The sequence below is a fragment of the Rattus norvegicus genome, chromosome 7, assembly GCF_036323735.1.
Source record: "Rattus norvegicus strain BN/NHsdMcwi chromosome 7, GRCr8, whole genome shotgun sequence".
NCBI classification, from domain to species: Eukaryota; Metazoa; Chordata; class Mammalia; order Rodentia; family Muridae; genus Rattus; species Rattus norvegicus.
In genome coordinates this window covers 8,403,570-8,417,500 of record NC_086025.1, presented here as the reverse complement: position 1 = coordinate 8,417,500, position 13,931 = coordinate 8,403,570, and the positions used below count along the sequence as shown (strand labels likewise).

Here is a 13,931-nt window from a genome sequence, read left to right as displayed (position 1 = left end):
TGGCTTTTGCCTTCTTTGTCTATAGGCATGTGAGTTTATTTCTGGATCTTTGATTTGACTCCATTGGTCAGCCTTGACTGTATACCAATCCCATGAAGTTTTTATTACCTTTGCTTTGTAGTACAGCTTTAGGTCAGAGATGGTGACACCTCCAGAAGTTCTTTTATTATACAGGATTGTTTTAACTATCTTTTTCTGTGCGAAGTTGAGAATGGCTCTTTCAAGGTCTGTAAAAAAATACATGTCAGAATTTTGATGGGAATTGCACTAAATCTGTAGATTGCTTTTGGTAAGATGGCCACTTTCACTATGTTAATCCTAACAGTCCATGAGCATAGGAGATCTTTCCATCTTTGGATTTATTCTTCAATTTCTTTTTTCAGAGATATGAAGTTCTTATAATATAGGTCTTTCACATGCTTTGTTAGAGTTATACCTAGGTGTTTTGTATTTGTGGCTGTTGTGAAGAGTGTTGTTTTCCTAATTTCTTTTCTCTGCCTGTTTCTCATTTGTATGAAGGAGGACTGCTGATTATTTTATGTTAATTTGTATCCAGCCACGTTGCTTTGTTTATCAGCTGTAGGAGTGCTCTGTTAGAAATTTTGGGGTCAAGAAATCAGTAGCCTTCCTCTACACAAAAGAGAAACAAGCCGAGAAAGAAATTAGGGAAATGACACCCTTCATAATAGACCCAAATAATATAAAGTACCTCGGTGTGACTTTAACCAAGCAAGTAAAAGATTTGTACAATAAGAACTTCAAGACTCTGAAGAAAGAAATTGAAGAAGACCTCAGAAGATGGAAAGATCTCCCATGCTCATGGATTGGCAGGATTAATATTGTAAAAATGGCCATTTTACCAAAAGCGATCTACAGATTCAATGCAATCCCCATCAAAATACCAATCTAATTCTTCAAAGAGTTAGACAGAACAATTTGCAAATTCATCTGGAATAACAAAAAACCTAGGATAGCTAAAACTATCCTCAACAACAAAAGGACTTCAGGGGGAATCACTATCCCTGAACTCAAGCAGTATTACAGAGCAATAGTGATAAAAACTGCATGGTATTGGTACAGAGACAGACAGATAGAACAATGGAACAGAATTGATGACCCAGAAATGAACCCACACACCTATGGGCACTTCATTTTTGACAAAGGAGCCAAAACCATCCAATGGAAAAAAGATAGCATTTTCAGGAAATGGTGCTGGTTCAACTGGAGGTCAACATGTAGAAGAATGCATCGATCCATGCTTATCACCCTGTACAAAGCTTAAGTCCAAGTGGATCAAGGACCTCCACATCAAACCAGATACACTCAAACTAATAGAAGAAAAACTAGGGCAGCATCTCGAACACATGGGCACTGGAAAAAATTTCCTGAACAAAACACCAATGGCTTATGCTCTAAGATCAAGAATCGACAAATGGGATCTCATAAAACTGCAAAGCTTCTGTAAGGCAAAGGACACTGTGGTAGGACAAAACAGCAACCAACAGATTGGGAAAATATCTTTACCAATCCTACAACAGATAGAGGCCTTATATCCAAAATATACAAAGGACTCAAGAAGTTAGACTGCAGGGAGACAAATAACCCTATTAAAAAATGGGGTTCAGAGCTAAACAAAGAATTCACAGCTGAGGAATGCCGAATGGCTGAGAAACACCTAAAGAAATGTTCAACATCTTTAGTCATAAGGGAAATGCAAATCAAAACAACCCTGAGATTTCACCTCACACCAGTGAGAATGGCTAAGATCAAAAACTCAGGTGACAGGAGATGCTGGCGAGGATGTGGAGAAAGAGGAACACTCCTCCATTGTTGGTGGGATTGCAGACTGGTACAACCATTCTGGAAATCAGTCTGGAGGTTCCTCAGAAAATTGGACATTGAACTGCCTGAGGATCCAGCTATACCTCTCTTGGGCATATACCCAAAAGATGCCCCAACATATAAAAAAGACACGTGCTCCACTATGTTCATCGCAGCCTTATTTATAATAGCCAGAAGCTGGAAAGTACCCAGATGCCCTTCAACAGAGGAATGGATACAGAAAATGTGGTATATCTACACAATGAAATATTACTCAGCTATCAAAAACAATGAATTTATGAAATTCGTAGGCAAATGGTTGGAACTGGAAAATATCATCCTGAGTGAGGTAACCCAATCACAGAGAAACACACATGGTATGCACTCATTGATAAGTGGCTATTAGCCCAAATGCTTGAATTACCCTAGATGCCTAGAACAAATGAAACTCAAGACGGATGATCAAAATATGAATGCTTCACTCCTTCCTTAAAAGGGGAACAAGAATACCCTTGGCAGGGAATAGAGAGGCAAAGATTAAAACAGACACAGAAGGAACATCCATTCAGAGCCTGCCCCACATGTGGCCCATACATGTACAGCCATCCAATTAGACAAGATGGATGAAGCAAAGAAGTGCAGGCGGACAGGAGCCGGATGTAGATCGCTCCTGAGAGACACAGACAGAATAGAGGAAACACAGAGGCGAATGCCAGCAGCAAACTACTGAACTGAGAATAGGACTCCCATTGAAGGAATCAGAGAAAGGACTGGAAGAGCTTGAAGGGGCTCGAGACCCCATATGTACAACAATGCCAACCAACCAGAGCTTCCACGGACTAAGCCAATACCTAAAGACTATACATGGACTGACCCTGGACTCTGATCTCATAGGTAGCAGTGAATATCCTAGTAAGAGCACCAGTGGAAGGGGAAGCCCTGGGTCCTGCTAAGACTGAACCCCCAGTGAACTAGATCGTTGGGGGGAGAGCGGCAATGGGGGGAGGATGGGGAGGGGTACACCCATAAAGAAGGGGAGGGGGGGATGTTTGCCCAGAAACTGGGAAAGGGAATAACACTCGAAATGTATATAAGAAATACTCAAGTTAATAAAAAAAAAAAAAGAAAGAAAGAAAGAGTAAATTATAGTTCAGCAGACACCATCTAGGATTAAGTACTCACTCCCAGGTTAGGACACAGAAAAAAAAAAAAAGAAATTTTGGGGTCAGGTATTTATACTATCTTCTGTGAAAATATTCTGAGTTTGGTAACCAAGACCCAATAGAACATACATGGTATATGCTTAATTATAAGTGGATATTAGCAATAAACTACAGGATACAATCAGTATACCCAAAGAAGCTGAACAAGAATGATGGCCCAAGTGAGGATGCTTGAGTCTCAATTAGAAGACGGAATAAAACAGTGTAGTAGGCAGATGGAGTGATAGAACTAGGTAGGAGAGAGGATTTAAAAAGGACTTGGGGTCATTCAGGATAGACAGGAGAAAGGCCAAGAGAATGAATGGAAACCTACAGTTGCTGAGGGTAGGGAGTGAGGGGTGGGGTACATCTCTAGGATATGCCACAGACTAGTGATGGGGGAGACTCTCAGGAGTCTAAGGTGGTGACTTTAGCTGAGACTCATTGTAGTGGGGATAGACAACCTGAAAAGGTAACCTCCTGTATCCAGGCAGGACCCACCGTGGAGGTACAATTTGTCCTGTTTACAAGAAATGCAAAGACAAATATGGAGCAGAGAATGAGGAGCAGCCAACCAATAACAGCCTCAATTTGAAACCCATCCCATGGCAAGCACCAATCCCTGACACTATTAATGATACTCTGCTATGTTTGTAGACAAGAGCCTGGCAAAACTGTCCTCTACCCAGCATCTGACTGAAACAGATGCAGAGACCCACAGCCAACTGTTAGACAGAGGTTGGGGACTCTTATGGATGAGATAGGGGAACGATTGAAGGCCCGGAAGGTGCTAGGAACTCCAGTAGAAAACCAACAGAATCAAGAAACTTGGACATTTGGGGAATCTCAGACATTGAACCACCAACCAAAGATTACATATGGGCTGAGGAACTTAGGCCCCCTGCCTAATATACATTTGTAGCAGATATACAGCTTGGTTTTTATGTGGGTCCCCAATAACTGGAGCTGGGGCTGTCCAAAGAACTGTTGCCTGTCTGTAGAATCTATTCCCTTAATTGGACTGCCATGTTTGGCCTTAGTGATAGAGGATGAGCCTAGCCGTGCAGTGACTTGATGTGTCAGATCCTTGGAAGGTGCGGGGGTGGGGTGGACATGTTTCCCCACTCTCCCAGGAACTGTGTGAGGGGGAACTAGAACAGGAGGAGTAGCAATCGGGATGTAAAGTGAGTAAATACATTAATTAATGAGAAAAAAATCAAAGAAACCCGAGATTTGTAAAAATAAATAAATAAGTAAGTAAAATTTCTGTTATCATGTTTTAGGATACAAATTGGAAGAACTGAAGAGGATGGAACTCTCTCAATGCTCTAGAAGATGTGGAAGGTAAATTTTATTTGAAAGCTGATACTAATGTATCACTGATTTAGTAGGAAACTTTTAGTAGGAAAGTTTTGAAGAGAAGCAACAGTGGAAGTAAGCATAACTTTATGTTTGTTAATGATTATTAAATTCTCAGAAGACCATGTACTTCAGTTTTAGGTAGCTGACCTCCATTGGCATTTAGTTTATGTCCCAGACCTATTATAAGGAAATAGTTGACAGTAAAGCTAGTATCACTCATATACTAAAAATATGTGTTCCAAAGTTTAGTGAAAGGAACATTTTATAGGAAGCAAGAAAGTTGTTGTGGAAAAATCTTATTCCCTATAGCACATGTCTATGGGGAACAAAATGTTAACCTGTGTGAATACACTGTGACTACCTTTTGTTGTCTCTCCTTTAATAGACATAATATCTGTCACTCTGGATATAAACCTTGTGAGCGTAAAGGATATGGAAAGAAGCAATGTACCTTTGCAAGTAAAAGATTTCTTCAAATATATGAAAGCATCCATACTGAAGGGAAACCCTATGAATGTAAACAATGCAGTCAAATCTTTGCAAATTTATGTCATCTTCAAAAACATGAAAAAAAACATACCAGAGAAAAACTATATGAATGTAATCACTGTGGTAAAGCCTTTCCAAGTCACAGTTCTCTTCAAATACACAACAGAACCCATACAGGAGAGAAACCCTATGATTGTAAGGACTGTGGTAAAGCATTTACATGTAGCGGTAATCTTCTACAACACAAAAGAACTCATACAGGAGAGAAACCCTATGATTGTAAGGACTGTGGTAAAGCATTTTCAAGTAGCAGTAATCTTCAAATTCATAGAAGAAAGCACACTGGAGAGAAACCCTATGGATGTAATCAGTGTGGTAAAACCTTTGCATATAGCAGTGCTATTCAAAAACATGAACGAAGTCATACTAGAGAGAAAATCTATGAGTGTAATCAATGTGGTAAAGCTTTTGCACGTCATGGAAGTCTTCAAAATCGTGAAGAACATACTCTTGAAAAACCATATGAATGTAGTCAATGTGGTAATGCCTTTGCATATAGCATATATATACCTGAAAGAAGTAGTACTGGAGAAAGGCCATTCAAATGTACTCAATGTGGTAAAGCCTTTCCAAGTCATAGTTCTCTTCAAATACATGAAAGAACTCATACGGGAGAGAAGCCTTATGACTGTAATGAATGTGGTAAAGCCTTTTCAAGTCGTAGTCATCTTCACGAACACAAAAGAACTCATACAGGAGAAAAACCCTATCATTGCATTAAATGTGGTACAGCATTTGCGTATAGCAGTAGTCTTCAAAAACATGAAAAAACTCACACTGGAGAGAAACCTTATGAGTGTAATCAATGCGGTAAAGCCTTTACACGTCGTGCTAGTCTTCAAGTACATGAAAGAAGTCATAGTGGAGAGAAACCTTATGAGTGTAATCAATGTGGTAAAGTCTTTGCAAGTCGTAGTAGTCTTCGATATCATAGAAAACACCATACTGTTAAGAAACCAAATTAATCAGTGTGGTAAAGCCTTTCCATGTTGCAGTCATCTTCAAACACATGAAAGGAATCATACTGGAAAGAAACTATGAGCGTAATCAATGTGGACAAGCCTTTATATATCACAGTAGTCTTCTAAATCACAAAACCAATGTCATATGGAGAGGAACCCTACAAATGTAATTGATGCAGTAAGCTTTGGCATGTAAGTATAATATTCAGACATATCAAAAAACTCATAGTGGAGAGAAACCTTGTGAATGTGGTCAAGTGATAATGCCTTTGCATGTTATGTTCTTCAAAGGCACAAGAGAATTCCTACTGGTTAGAAACAACCTGAATCCAATAAATGCAGTAAGCCTTATATGAACATTTTCCCCACTGAGTGATCTCACAGGGAATCATGCAAGATTAGTAGAATCATTTCATCATTAAAATATTGTCTTGTTTACAAATTATTATCCAAGAATAGAGGAACACAGAATAATTTGAACAATAAAACTTACTTGCAAATGAAAATGATAATAATACTGCCATCATGTTTATGGTTTACTTTATTCTGAGAAATACTACTTGCTCTTAACAGTTTCTTAGAAGCACAAATGCGTGACAGATAAGTGTCTCAGTGACTAAAGTTGGTTGCTGCTAAGTTAATGACCTGAGTTTATATGTAATGTGGAAACTCACATTACTTATGGAAACTTTTCTGATTTTTACAGTTGGGCTGTGTCATATGCTCACACACATAATGGCACATATATACAAAAAATATTTTTGACAGTAAGTAATAGCCAATGATTTCACTCAGTAGTTGAAGGCACTTGCTGCAAAACTGGGCTACCTGTTTTTGATTGCTACAACTCTGTTAGAGGAAATAGGGAATAGACATCTGTAAGTTGTCCTCTGACTTGCACATGCACAATATAAGAAAGGTGTATACACACAGATAAAAATTATTATAGATGAAAGTAAAGAAAATAACCAAAGTATTGAGAACATAAATGATTTACCAGTCATAATAAATGCATTCAAGTATTCCAAGAAGTTTCTCTTCTCCAAAGAATAATTACTCCTGTTTAAATCTTACATTATCCTTTCATTCTCTGATTTAAAGGTGGGTCATTTTAAAAAACATCTCAGCTGGGTGTAGTAGTCCATGCCTGTAATCCCAGCACTTCAGAGACAAAGTCAGGTGAATTTTATGAGTTTCAGGCTAGTTTGAACTACACAGTTAGATCTGGGATGGCAAAAATTTCAAAACAAACAAGACCCAAATACATCAACAACAACTAAAAATACCCCAGACCAAACAAGCACATCTCCTATTATGGAATCTTGTAAAAATATAATCTCGAGGTAGTGAGTATTTTGTAATTTTGTTTTTGTTTTTGTTTTTTTTCAAACCACAGGAACATTATGGGAATGTATTTTTGTTTTAATCCCAGGTGTGAGTATATGGAGCTTCTATGATTTTGCCTTATATGTGATTTTTTTCAGTGGCAGATAGTTGCTTCAATCATGTCATGTGTGGAATTCTGGAGACTTTTCAGAGGGCATATATATATATATATATATATATATATATATATATATATATATATATATATATATATATATATACATGCTATGGCTTCAAGAGGCAGTGTGGGCTGATGGTTGGTAGTTGAATGCTATTGCTCAAAGAAACAACAAATCAGATATCCTGATGGCAAGATCAACTTTGTCTCAAGGAACTCAGGACTCCTAATCAGCAGGTAGTAGTCTAATGACAACATTGCTTCCTTTCCCCTATATCCTTTTTCAGATTTAGTTTTAGGAAGTTGAAAGGGAAGAAGAAGAGGGGTGGAGAAGGGTAGAAGAAACAACCCACTAAGTAGCAAATACTGGATACAGTTGGCACTTAGACATGGAGCTAGGCAGATTGAGAAATTTTATTTCAAGTGCCATAGAGGAAACAGCTGAGAATAAAGTGTTGTTGTAAAAATATAAAAATAAAAAAGTAACAGTGTCTTTTACCCGGCTAGGTCCTCACCGCGGTGCCCCAAGATATCTGCTAGATATCTTGGTGGAATCACATCCCAACTCTGCTGCAGTCCATTATCTCCTTCTGCTGCACACTTTCCTACACTAAAACCATCACATAAAAGAACACACAACACAATAATCTTAGATCCAATTGATAAGATATAATTGCCCATTTAAACATACAAAGCCTGGTACCATCCATCCCTTAGGAACATTGATAACAACCTGTAAATACACAGAGCAGAATCTTAACATCACCTGCCACGGCTTCTCCCCTCTCTCCTCCTGTCTCTTCTCGTCTCCTCCTCTACCTTCAAACTTCTCTCCCACCCATCCTTCCTTCTCCTCCAATGACAGGCCTCCTTCTATCCTGTACTTGCCCCTCACCTGTACTTTACAAATTCAATGGGGAAAAGGTTCTGGTGAAGTCACCTGATTCCTGAGTATGTGACTAGGCAGCTGTCCTTGGGGCAGTGGAATTAGCATCAAAATACAGATAACCTTAGGGCCAACCACAACAATAAAGGAAGGGATATTTGTTTCAAGATGCCAGCAAAACATCTTTTGTGGCTGCTTACCTTGGGATATTTCCGTACCTGTTCCCAGAGAAGATTTTCTGTTTTTTTTTTTTTTTTTTGTTGTTGTTCTGGTTTTTTATATTTATTTTTTGTTGTTTTCTTTTTCTTCTCCCCATATCCTGTGCCAGAAAAGGTAGGTAGAATGGCTCAGCAGTTGGAAAAATTGGGAGTGAAAATGAAGGGATGGAGAAACAAAAATGGCAGAGATGAGAAAACAAAAAGCTTCACTCTGCTTTTTCTTTTTTTGAAAGGTTTACCGAAGTGTCAGGGCTACTGGAAAAATTGCGGATGGAGGTTGCAGCACTTGGGAAACTACACGCATTGGAAAAGGGAGAACAAAAAGCCTCAGTCCAAGTGACTACACAAGACAGCAGGACTTTCTGACAAGAATAAAATGGGAAAGAAACTGCTCTGGAGGGTCCTCCGGTCAGAGAAAAGCTGAAAAGAAAGGATGGCAGTCTGATGAAACAGCTGATATCAAGAGAAAGGGTTAATCTCAAAACAGTTGTGCCACCAGGGTGGGAGGCAGGGCATCCTGGAGTTACAAAATCACCATCATCTTTCCCAGTAGTCATGTAGCATATGCCTTCTAATAGGGTGAAGAAAAGTTATGACAAGGTAGGATAGAGTCCTGTTGATGTCCTCATCTTATGTGAAACAAATTCTAAATGACTGCTCTACTCAAAATAGAAATATACCTTTGCACATGCTGAAATCAATAGTATGTATGAATATCAAAAAGTGAAATAGTGTAAGGGGAATGAATATAGTAAAAGACCAATTGGTAGGCAAAGGGCAGTACTCTGACATACAAGAACAAAAGCAATTCAGTTCTGTTACTATAGAACAATGTTGCTTAGTGGATTTAAGTCCTTTGGACAAATGATATAAGATAATGATTTAAGAATGATATAAGATCCACCTCATTCACTGAATTTCTTTTTTTCAAAACAAATATTAGTCTCAGCTGTAAAGAAGGCCCTATCAGATCCTGATGTAAGACAGGTGTTGATAGAGACCTTGGCAGAGGAAAATGCAAATACAGAATGTAAAGAAGGTATTACACCATCAAAGACTTGGAAAGCACACATGGATGAGTGGATAAAGTATGAAACCAATATTGGTTCTAACTTGTATCATGTTCATAGCATAGATAAAACTATAGCTAGAAGTCTCTAATATCAAAATGCATCAATTGCATGAAATACACTCATTTGAAGAGATGGGTACCAAGCCATTAAAGATCTCAGATTACAAAATGGCAGTGTGTTAAATGCAAAAAATATGGTACTTGGCACAGAATAAGTAAACAAGGCATCTTTAAAGGTAATGGTTTTTCTAAATATACACTAGAAGAAACAGCCTAGTCATGGAAGTATGTACAGGGAAGGTGGCAGGGGTTTACATTGGACCAATGCAAGCTTCTGCAGGCTGTGCTGCTCTATACCTGGCCATAGATAAACATCTTACTGTACCCACCAAAACTCAATGTTATAAAATATATACTGGAGTTTATGGTCTTTTGCCTGCCAGGACAGTAGGAATGATCTTGGAAATGTGCAGATTGACTCCTCAAGGATTCATTGTTCATCCAAAAATTAAAGATGAAGATTTCAAAAGAGAAATTAAAATTATAGCCTATGTGAAAACAGAGATGGCATTTAATGCAGGTGGTAGGAATTGCTGAGCTTCTACTGTTTCCCTACATCAAAGCCAAAATGGGTCAAGTAAAAACAGGAGGGTTGAAGTACTAGAAAACATGTTCTGGGAAACAGTTGTTAATGATCAGAGGCCAAAATTAAAATTGCAAGTAAATGGTATTGAAATAGTAGGTTTGGTGGATACAGGAATGTAGGGCGCCCTCCAGTGGTGAACAACGGTACTGCGCATGCACAGGTTTTGCACTTGGTGTCAGTTGGCCAGTAATATGCTAATGAGGGGCGGTACCATGCTAGTGAGGTGATTCATTCCCCGCCAATCCCCGGAGGACAAGTAGTGGGGTGATAGTGGGATGACAGTGGGGTGATAGTAGGGTGACCCGTGCCCCACCAATCCCTGAAGGATTATTAGCATACTGTTGTGTATATAAGGCGAGCACTTTTGACGCTCGACGTCCCCTGTCCCCTGTACAATAAAGGCTTGTTCGCAGAAGAATCCTGTTGCCGCTCGACGTTCTTACTGGCAAGACGTTGGGCGCGCGACACAGGAACTGATATAACTATTATTTATCAAAAATCCTCAATTCAGAATGGCCACTTCCAAAGGTTTATTCACAGTTTCTAGCAACTGGAAAGTTATATGAGACAAAGTGTACTATGGGTCAAATGTGTGAGACTGGAATGTCAACAAGGAAAGTTAAAGTCTTATGCGGCTCTCATACCATATGTTTATTGGAAAGGGGATGTTTTACAACAGTGGGCTCAGATTAATATTCCCACAATCCCATGGTAAAATTAAGGCTGAACTGGTACATGCTCCTGGGAAAGGTACTGCTATGCATCATCAAAAATAATTAAAGGCTGTGCCAATTGTCCAAACAATACATCACAGGGATTGAGTTTCCTAATTTACAAAGGAGGCCCCACTGAATTACCATTGGACCTACCCTTAAAATGGTTGATTAATATACGTGTATGGATAAATCAGTGGCCCATAACAAAGGAAAAATTATCGGCACTTGAGTAGCTGGCACAAGAGCAGCTCTAGGGGCAACACACAGAAGTGTCTACTAGCCCATTTAATTTTTCTGTGGTTTTTATAAAAAAGAAATAAGGAAAAAGGAGAATGTTAATACATTTAAGAGTGGTGAGTAGAATAATTCAACTAATCTGCCCCTTAAAGCCTGGAATTTCTTTACTTTCTTTATTCCCTAAGCCGAGGCTGAAGATAGTACTTTACTTCATCCATCTTGTCTAATTGGGTGGCTGTATATGTATGGGCCACATGTGGGGCAGGCTCTGAATGGGTGTTCCTTCAGTCTCTGTTTTAATCTTTGCCTCTCCCTTCCCTGGCAAGGGTATTCTTTTTCCTCATTTAAAGAAGGAGTGAAGCATTCACATTTTGATCATCCGTCTTGAGTTTCGTTTGTTCTAGGGATCTAGGGTAATTCAAGCATTTGGGCTAATAGCCACTTATCAATGAGTGCATACCATGTATGTCTTTCTGTGATTGGGTTAGCTCACTCAGGATGATATTTTCCAGTTCCAACCATTTACCTACGAATTTCATAAACTCGTTGTTTTTGATAGCTGAGTAATATTCCATTGTGTAGATGTACCACATTTTCTGTATCCATTCCTCTGTTGAAGGGCATCTGGGTTCTTTCCATTTTCTGGCTATTATAAATAAGGCTGCGATGAACATAGTGGAGCACGTGTCTCTTTTATATGTTGAGGCATCTTTTGGGTATATGCCCAAGAGAGGTATAGCTGGATCCTCAGGCAGTTCAATGTCCAATTTTCTGAGGAACCTCCAGACTGATTTCCAGAATGGTTTTACCAGTCTGCAATCCCACCAACAATGGAGGAGTGTTCCTCTTTCTCCACATCCTCGCCAGCATCTGCTGTCACCTGAGTTTTTGATCTTAGCCAATCGCACTGGTGTGAGGTGAAATCTCAGGGTTGTTTTGATTTGCATTTCCCTTATGACTAAAGATGTTGAACATTTCTTTAGGTGTTTCTCAGCCATTCGGCATTCCTCAGCTGTGAATTCTTTGTTTAGCTCTGAACCCCATTTTTTAATAGGGTTATTTGTTTCCCTGCGGTCTAACTTCTTGAGTTCTTTGTATATTTTGGAAATAAGGCCTCTATCTGTTGTAGGATTGGTAAAGATCTTTTCCCAATCTGTTGGTTGCCGTTTTGTCCTAACCACAGTGTCCTTTGCCTTACAGAAGCTTTGCAGTTTTATGAGATCCCATTTGTCGATTCTTGATCTTAGAGCATAAGCCATTGGTGTTTTGTTCAGGAAATTTTTTCCAGTGCCCATGTGTTCCAGATGCTTCCCTAGTTTTTCTTCTATTAGTTTGAGTGTGTCTGGTTTGATGTGGAGGTCCTTGATCCACTTGGACTTAAGCTTTGTACAGGGTGATAAGGATGGATCGATCTGCATTCTTCTACATGTTGCCCTCCAGTTGACCCAGCACCATTTGCTGAAAATGCTATCTTTTTTCCATTGGATGGTTTTGGCTCCTTTGTCAAAAATCAAGTGACCATAGGTGTGTGGGTTCATTTCTGGGTCTTCAATTCTATTCCATTGGTCGAAGATAGTACTTTATATAAAAGTTTGGTTTTTAAATATTCCCTTGCATGAGCAGAATAGGAAAAGGTTTGCCTTCACAATACCTACTTATGATAATGATCACCTAATAAAAAGGTATCAGTGGAAAGTTCCATAAGGAATATTAAGTTGTCTAACTTTATGTCAATATTTTGTCAAACAACCACAAGAAATCATTTGTAGGCAATTTCTTCAAACCGTTTATCATTACATGGATATTTTGTTGTCAGAGTCTGAAGAAATATTTTAGAGAAAAAGTTAAAGAAAATAAACAGTTCTGCCATGCTGGGAATTAGAGATTGCTCCTTAAATAAAAAACTACAGTGAGGAGATTCTATTAACTATGTGGGTATAAAATAGTCAACAGAAAATTCAACCACAAAACATAGATCAGCTGCAAACTCTTTGGTTTTCACATACTAATGGTAGATAATAACTTGCTACCACCTAACATTGAATTAAGTGCTAAGGAGTTGAGTAATTTGTGTGAAGGGAGATGTCAAAATATTTGCAGATGATATGATAGAATAGTTAAGTGACCCCAAAAGTTCTACCTCAGAACTACTAAGCCTGATAAACAATATAGGAATGTTGGTGGTTATAAAATTAACTCAAACAAATCAGTAGCCTTCCTCTACTCAAAGGATAAACAGACTGAGAAAGAAATTAGGGAAACAACACCCTTCATGATAATGACATTTAATATAAAATACCTTGGTGTTACTCTGACCAACCAAGTGAAAGATCCGTATGACAACGACTTCAAATTCCTGAATAAAGAAATTAAAGATCTCGGAAGATGGATAGAACTCCCATGGTCACCAATTGGCAGTATTTTATTGTAAAAATGGCCACCTTGCCAAAAGAAATCTACAGATTCAATGTAATCCCCATCAAAATTCCAACTCAATTCTTCCCTAGAGTTTGAAAGAGCAATTAGCAAATTTATTTGGAATAACAAAAAACTCAGGATAGTGCAAACTATTCTCAACAATAAAAGAACTTCTGGGGGAATCACTATTCCTTACTGACCCCAAGCTGTATTACAGAGCAATCGTGATAAATACTGCATGGTATTGGTATAGAGATAGGCAGGTGGATTAATGAAATAGAGTTGAACGTACACACCTATGGTCACTTTATCTTTGACAAAGGAGCTAAAACCACCCA

At 38.7% G+C, this 13,931-nt stretch overlaps 1 protein-coding gene across 4 annotated transcripts in view; it reads left to right on the top strand.

Annotated features, from left to right (window-relative positions):
- The window catches only part of Zfp790l3 (zinc finger protein 790 like 3), a 24,033-nt gene extending 13,393 nt beyond the window's left edge, over nucleotides 1–10,640 (top strand). Inside the window, exons 3-5 of one of the 4 annotated variants that reach the window (XM_063264483.1) lie at nucleotides 4,307–4,367; nucleotides 4,771–6,088; nucleotides 8,738–10,640. In XM_063264483.1, the coding sequence (XP_063120553.1) occupies nucleotides 4,307–4,367; nucleotides 4,771–5,899 (1,190 nt within the window). In that variant the 3' untranslated portion in view covers nucleotides 5,900–6,088; nucleotides 8,738–10,640. Of the gene's footprint in view, nucleotides 1–4,306; nucleotides 4,368–4,770; nucleotides 7,638–8,737 lie in introns of all 4 variants that reach the window. The other 3 variants (XM_063264484.1, XM_063264485.1, XM_039080431.2) reach the window with 3 other exon arrangements.
- Nucleotides 10,641–13,931: the final 3,291 nt, after the last annotated feature.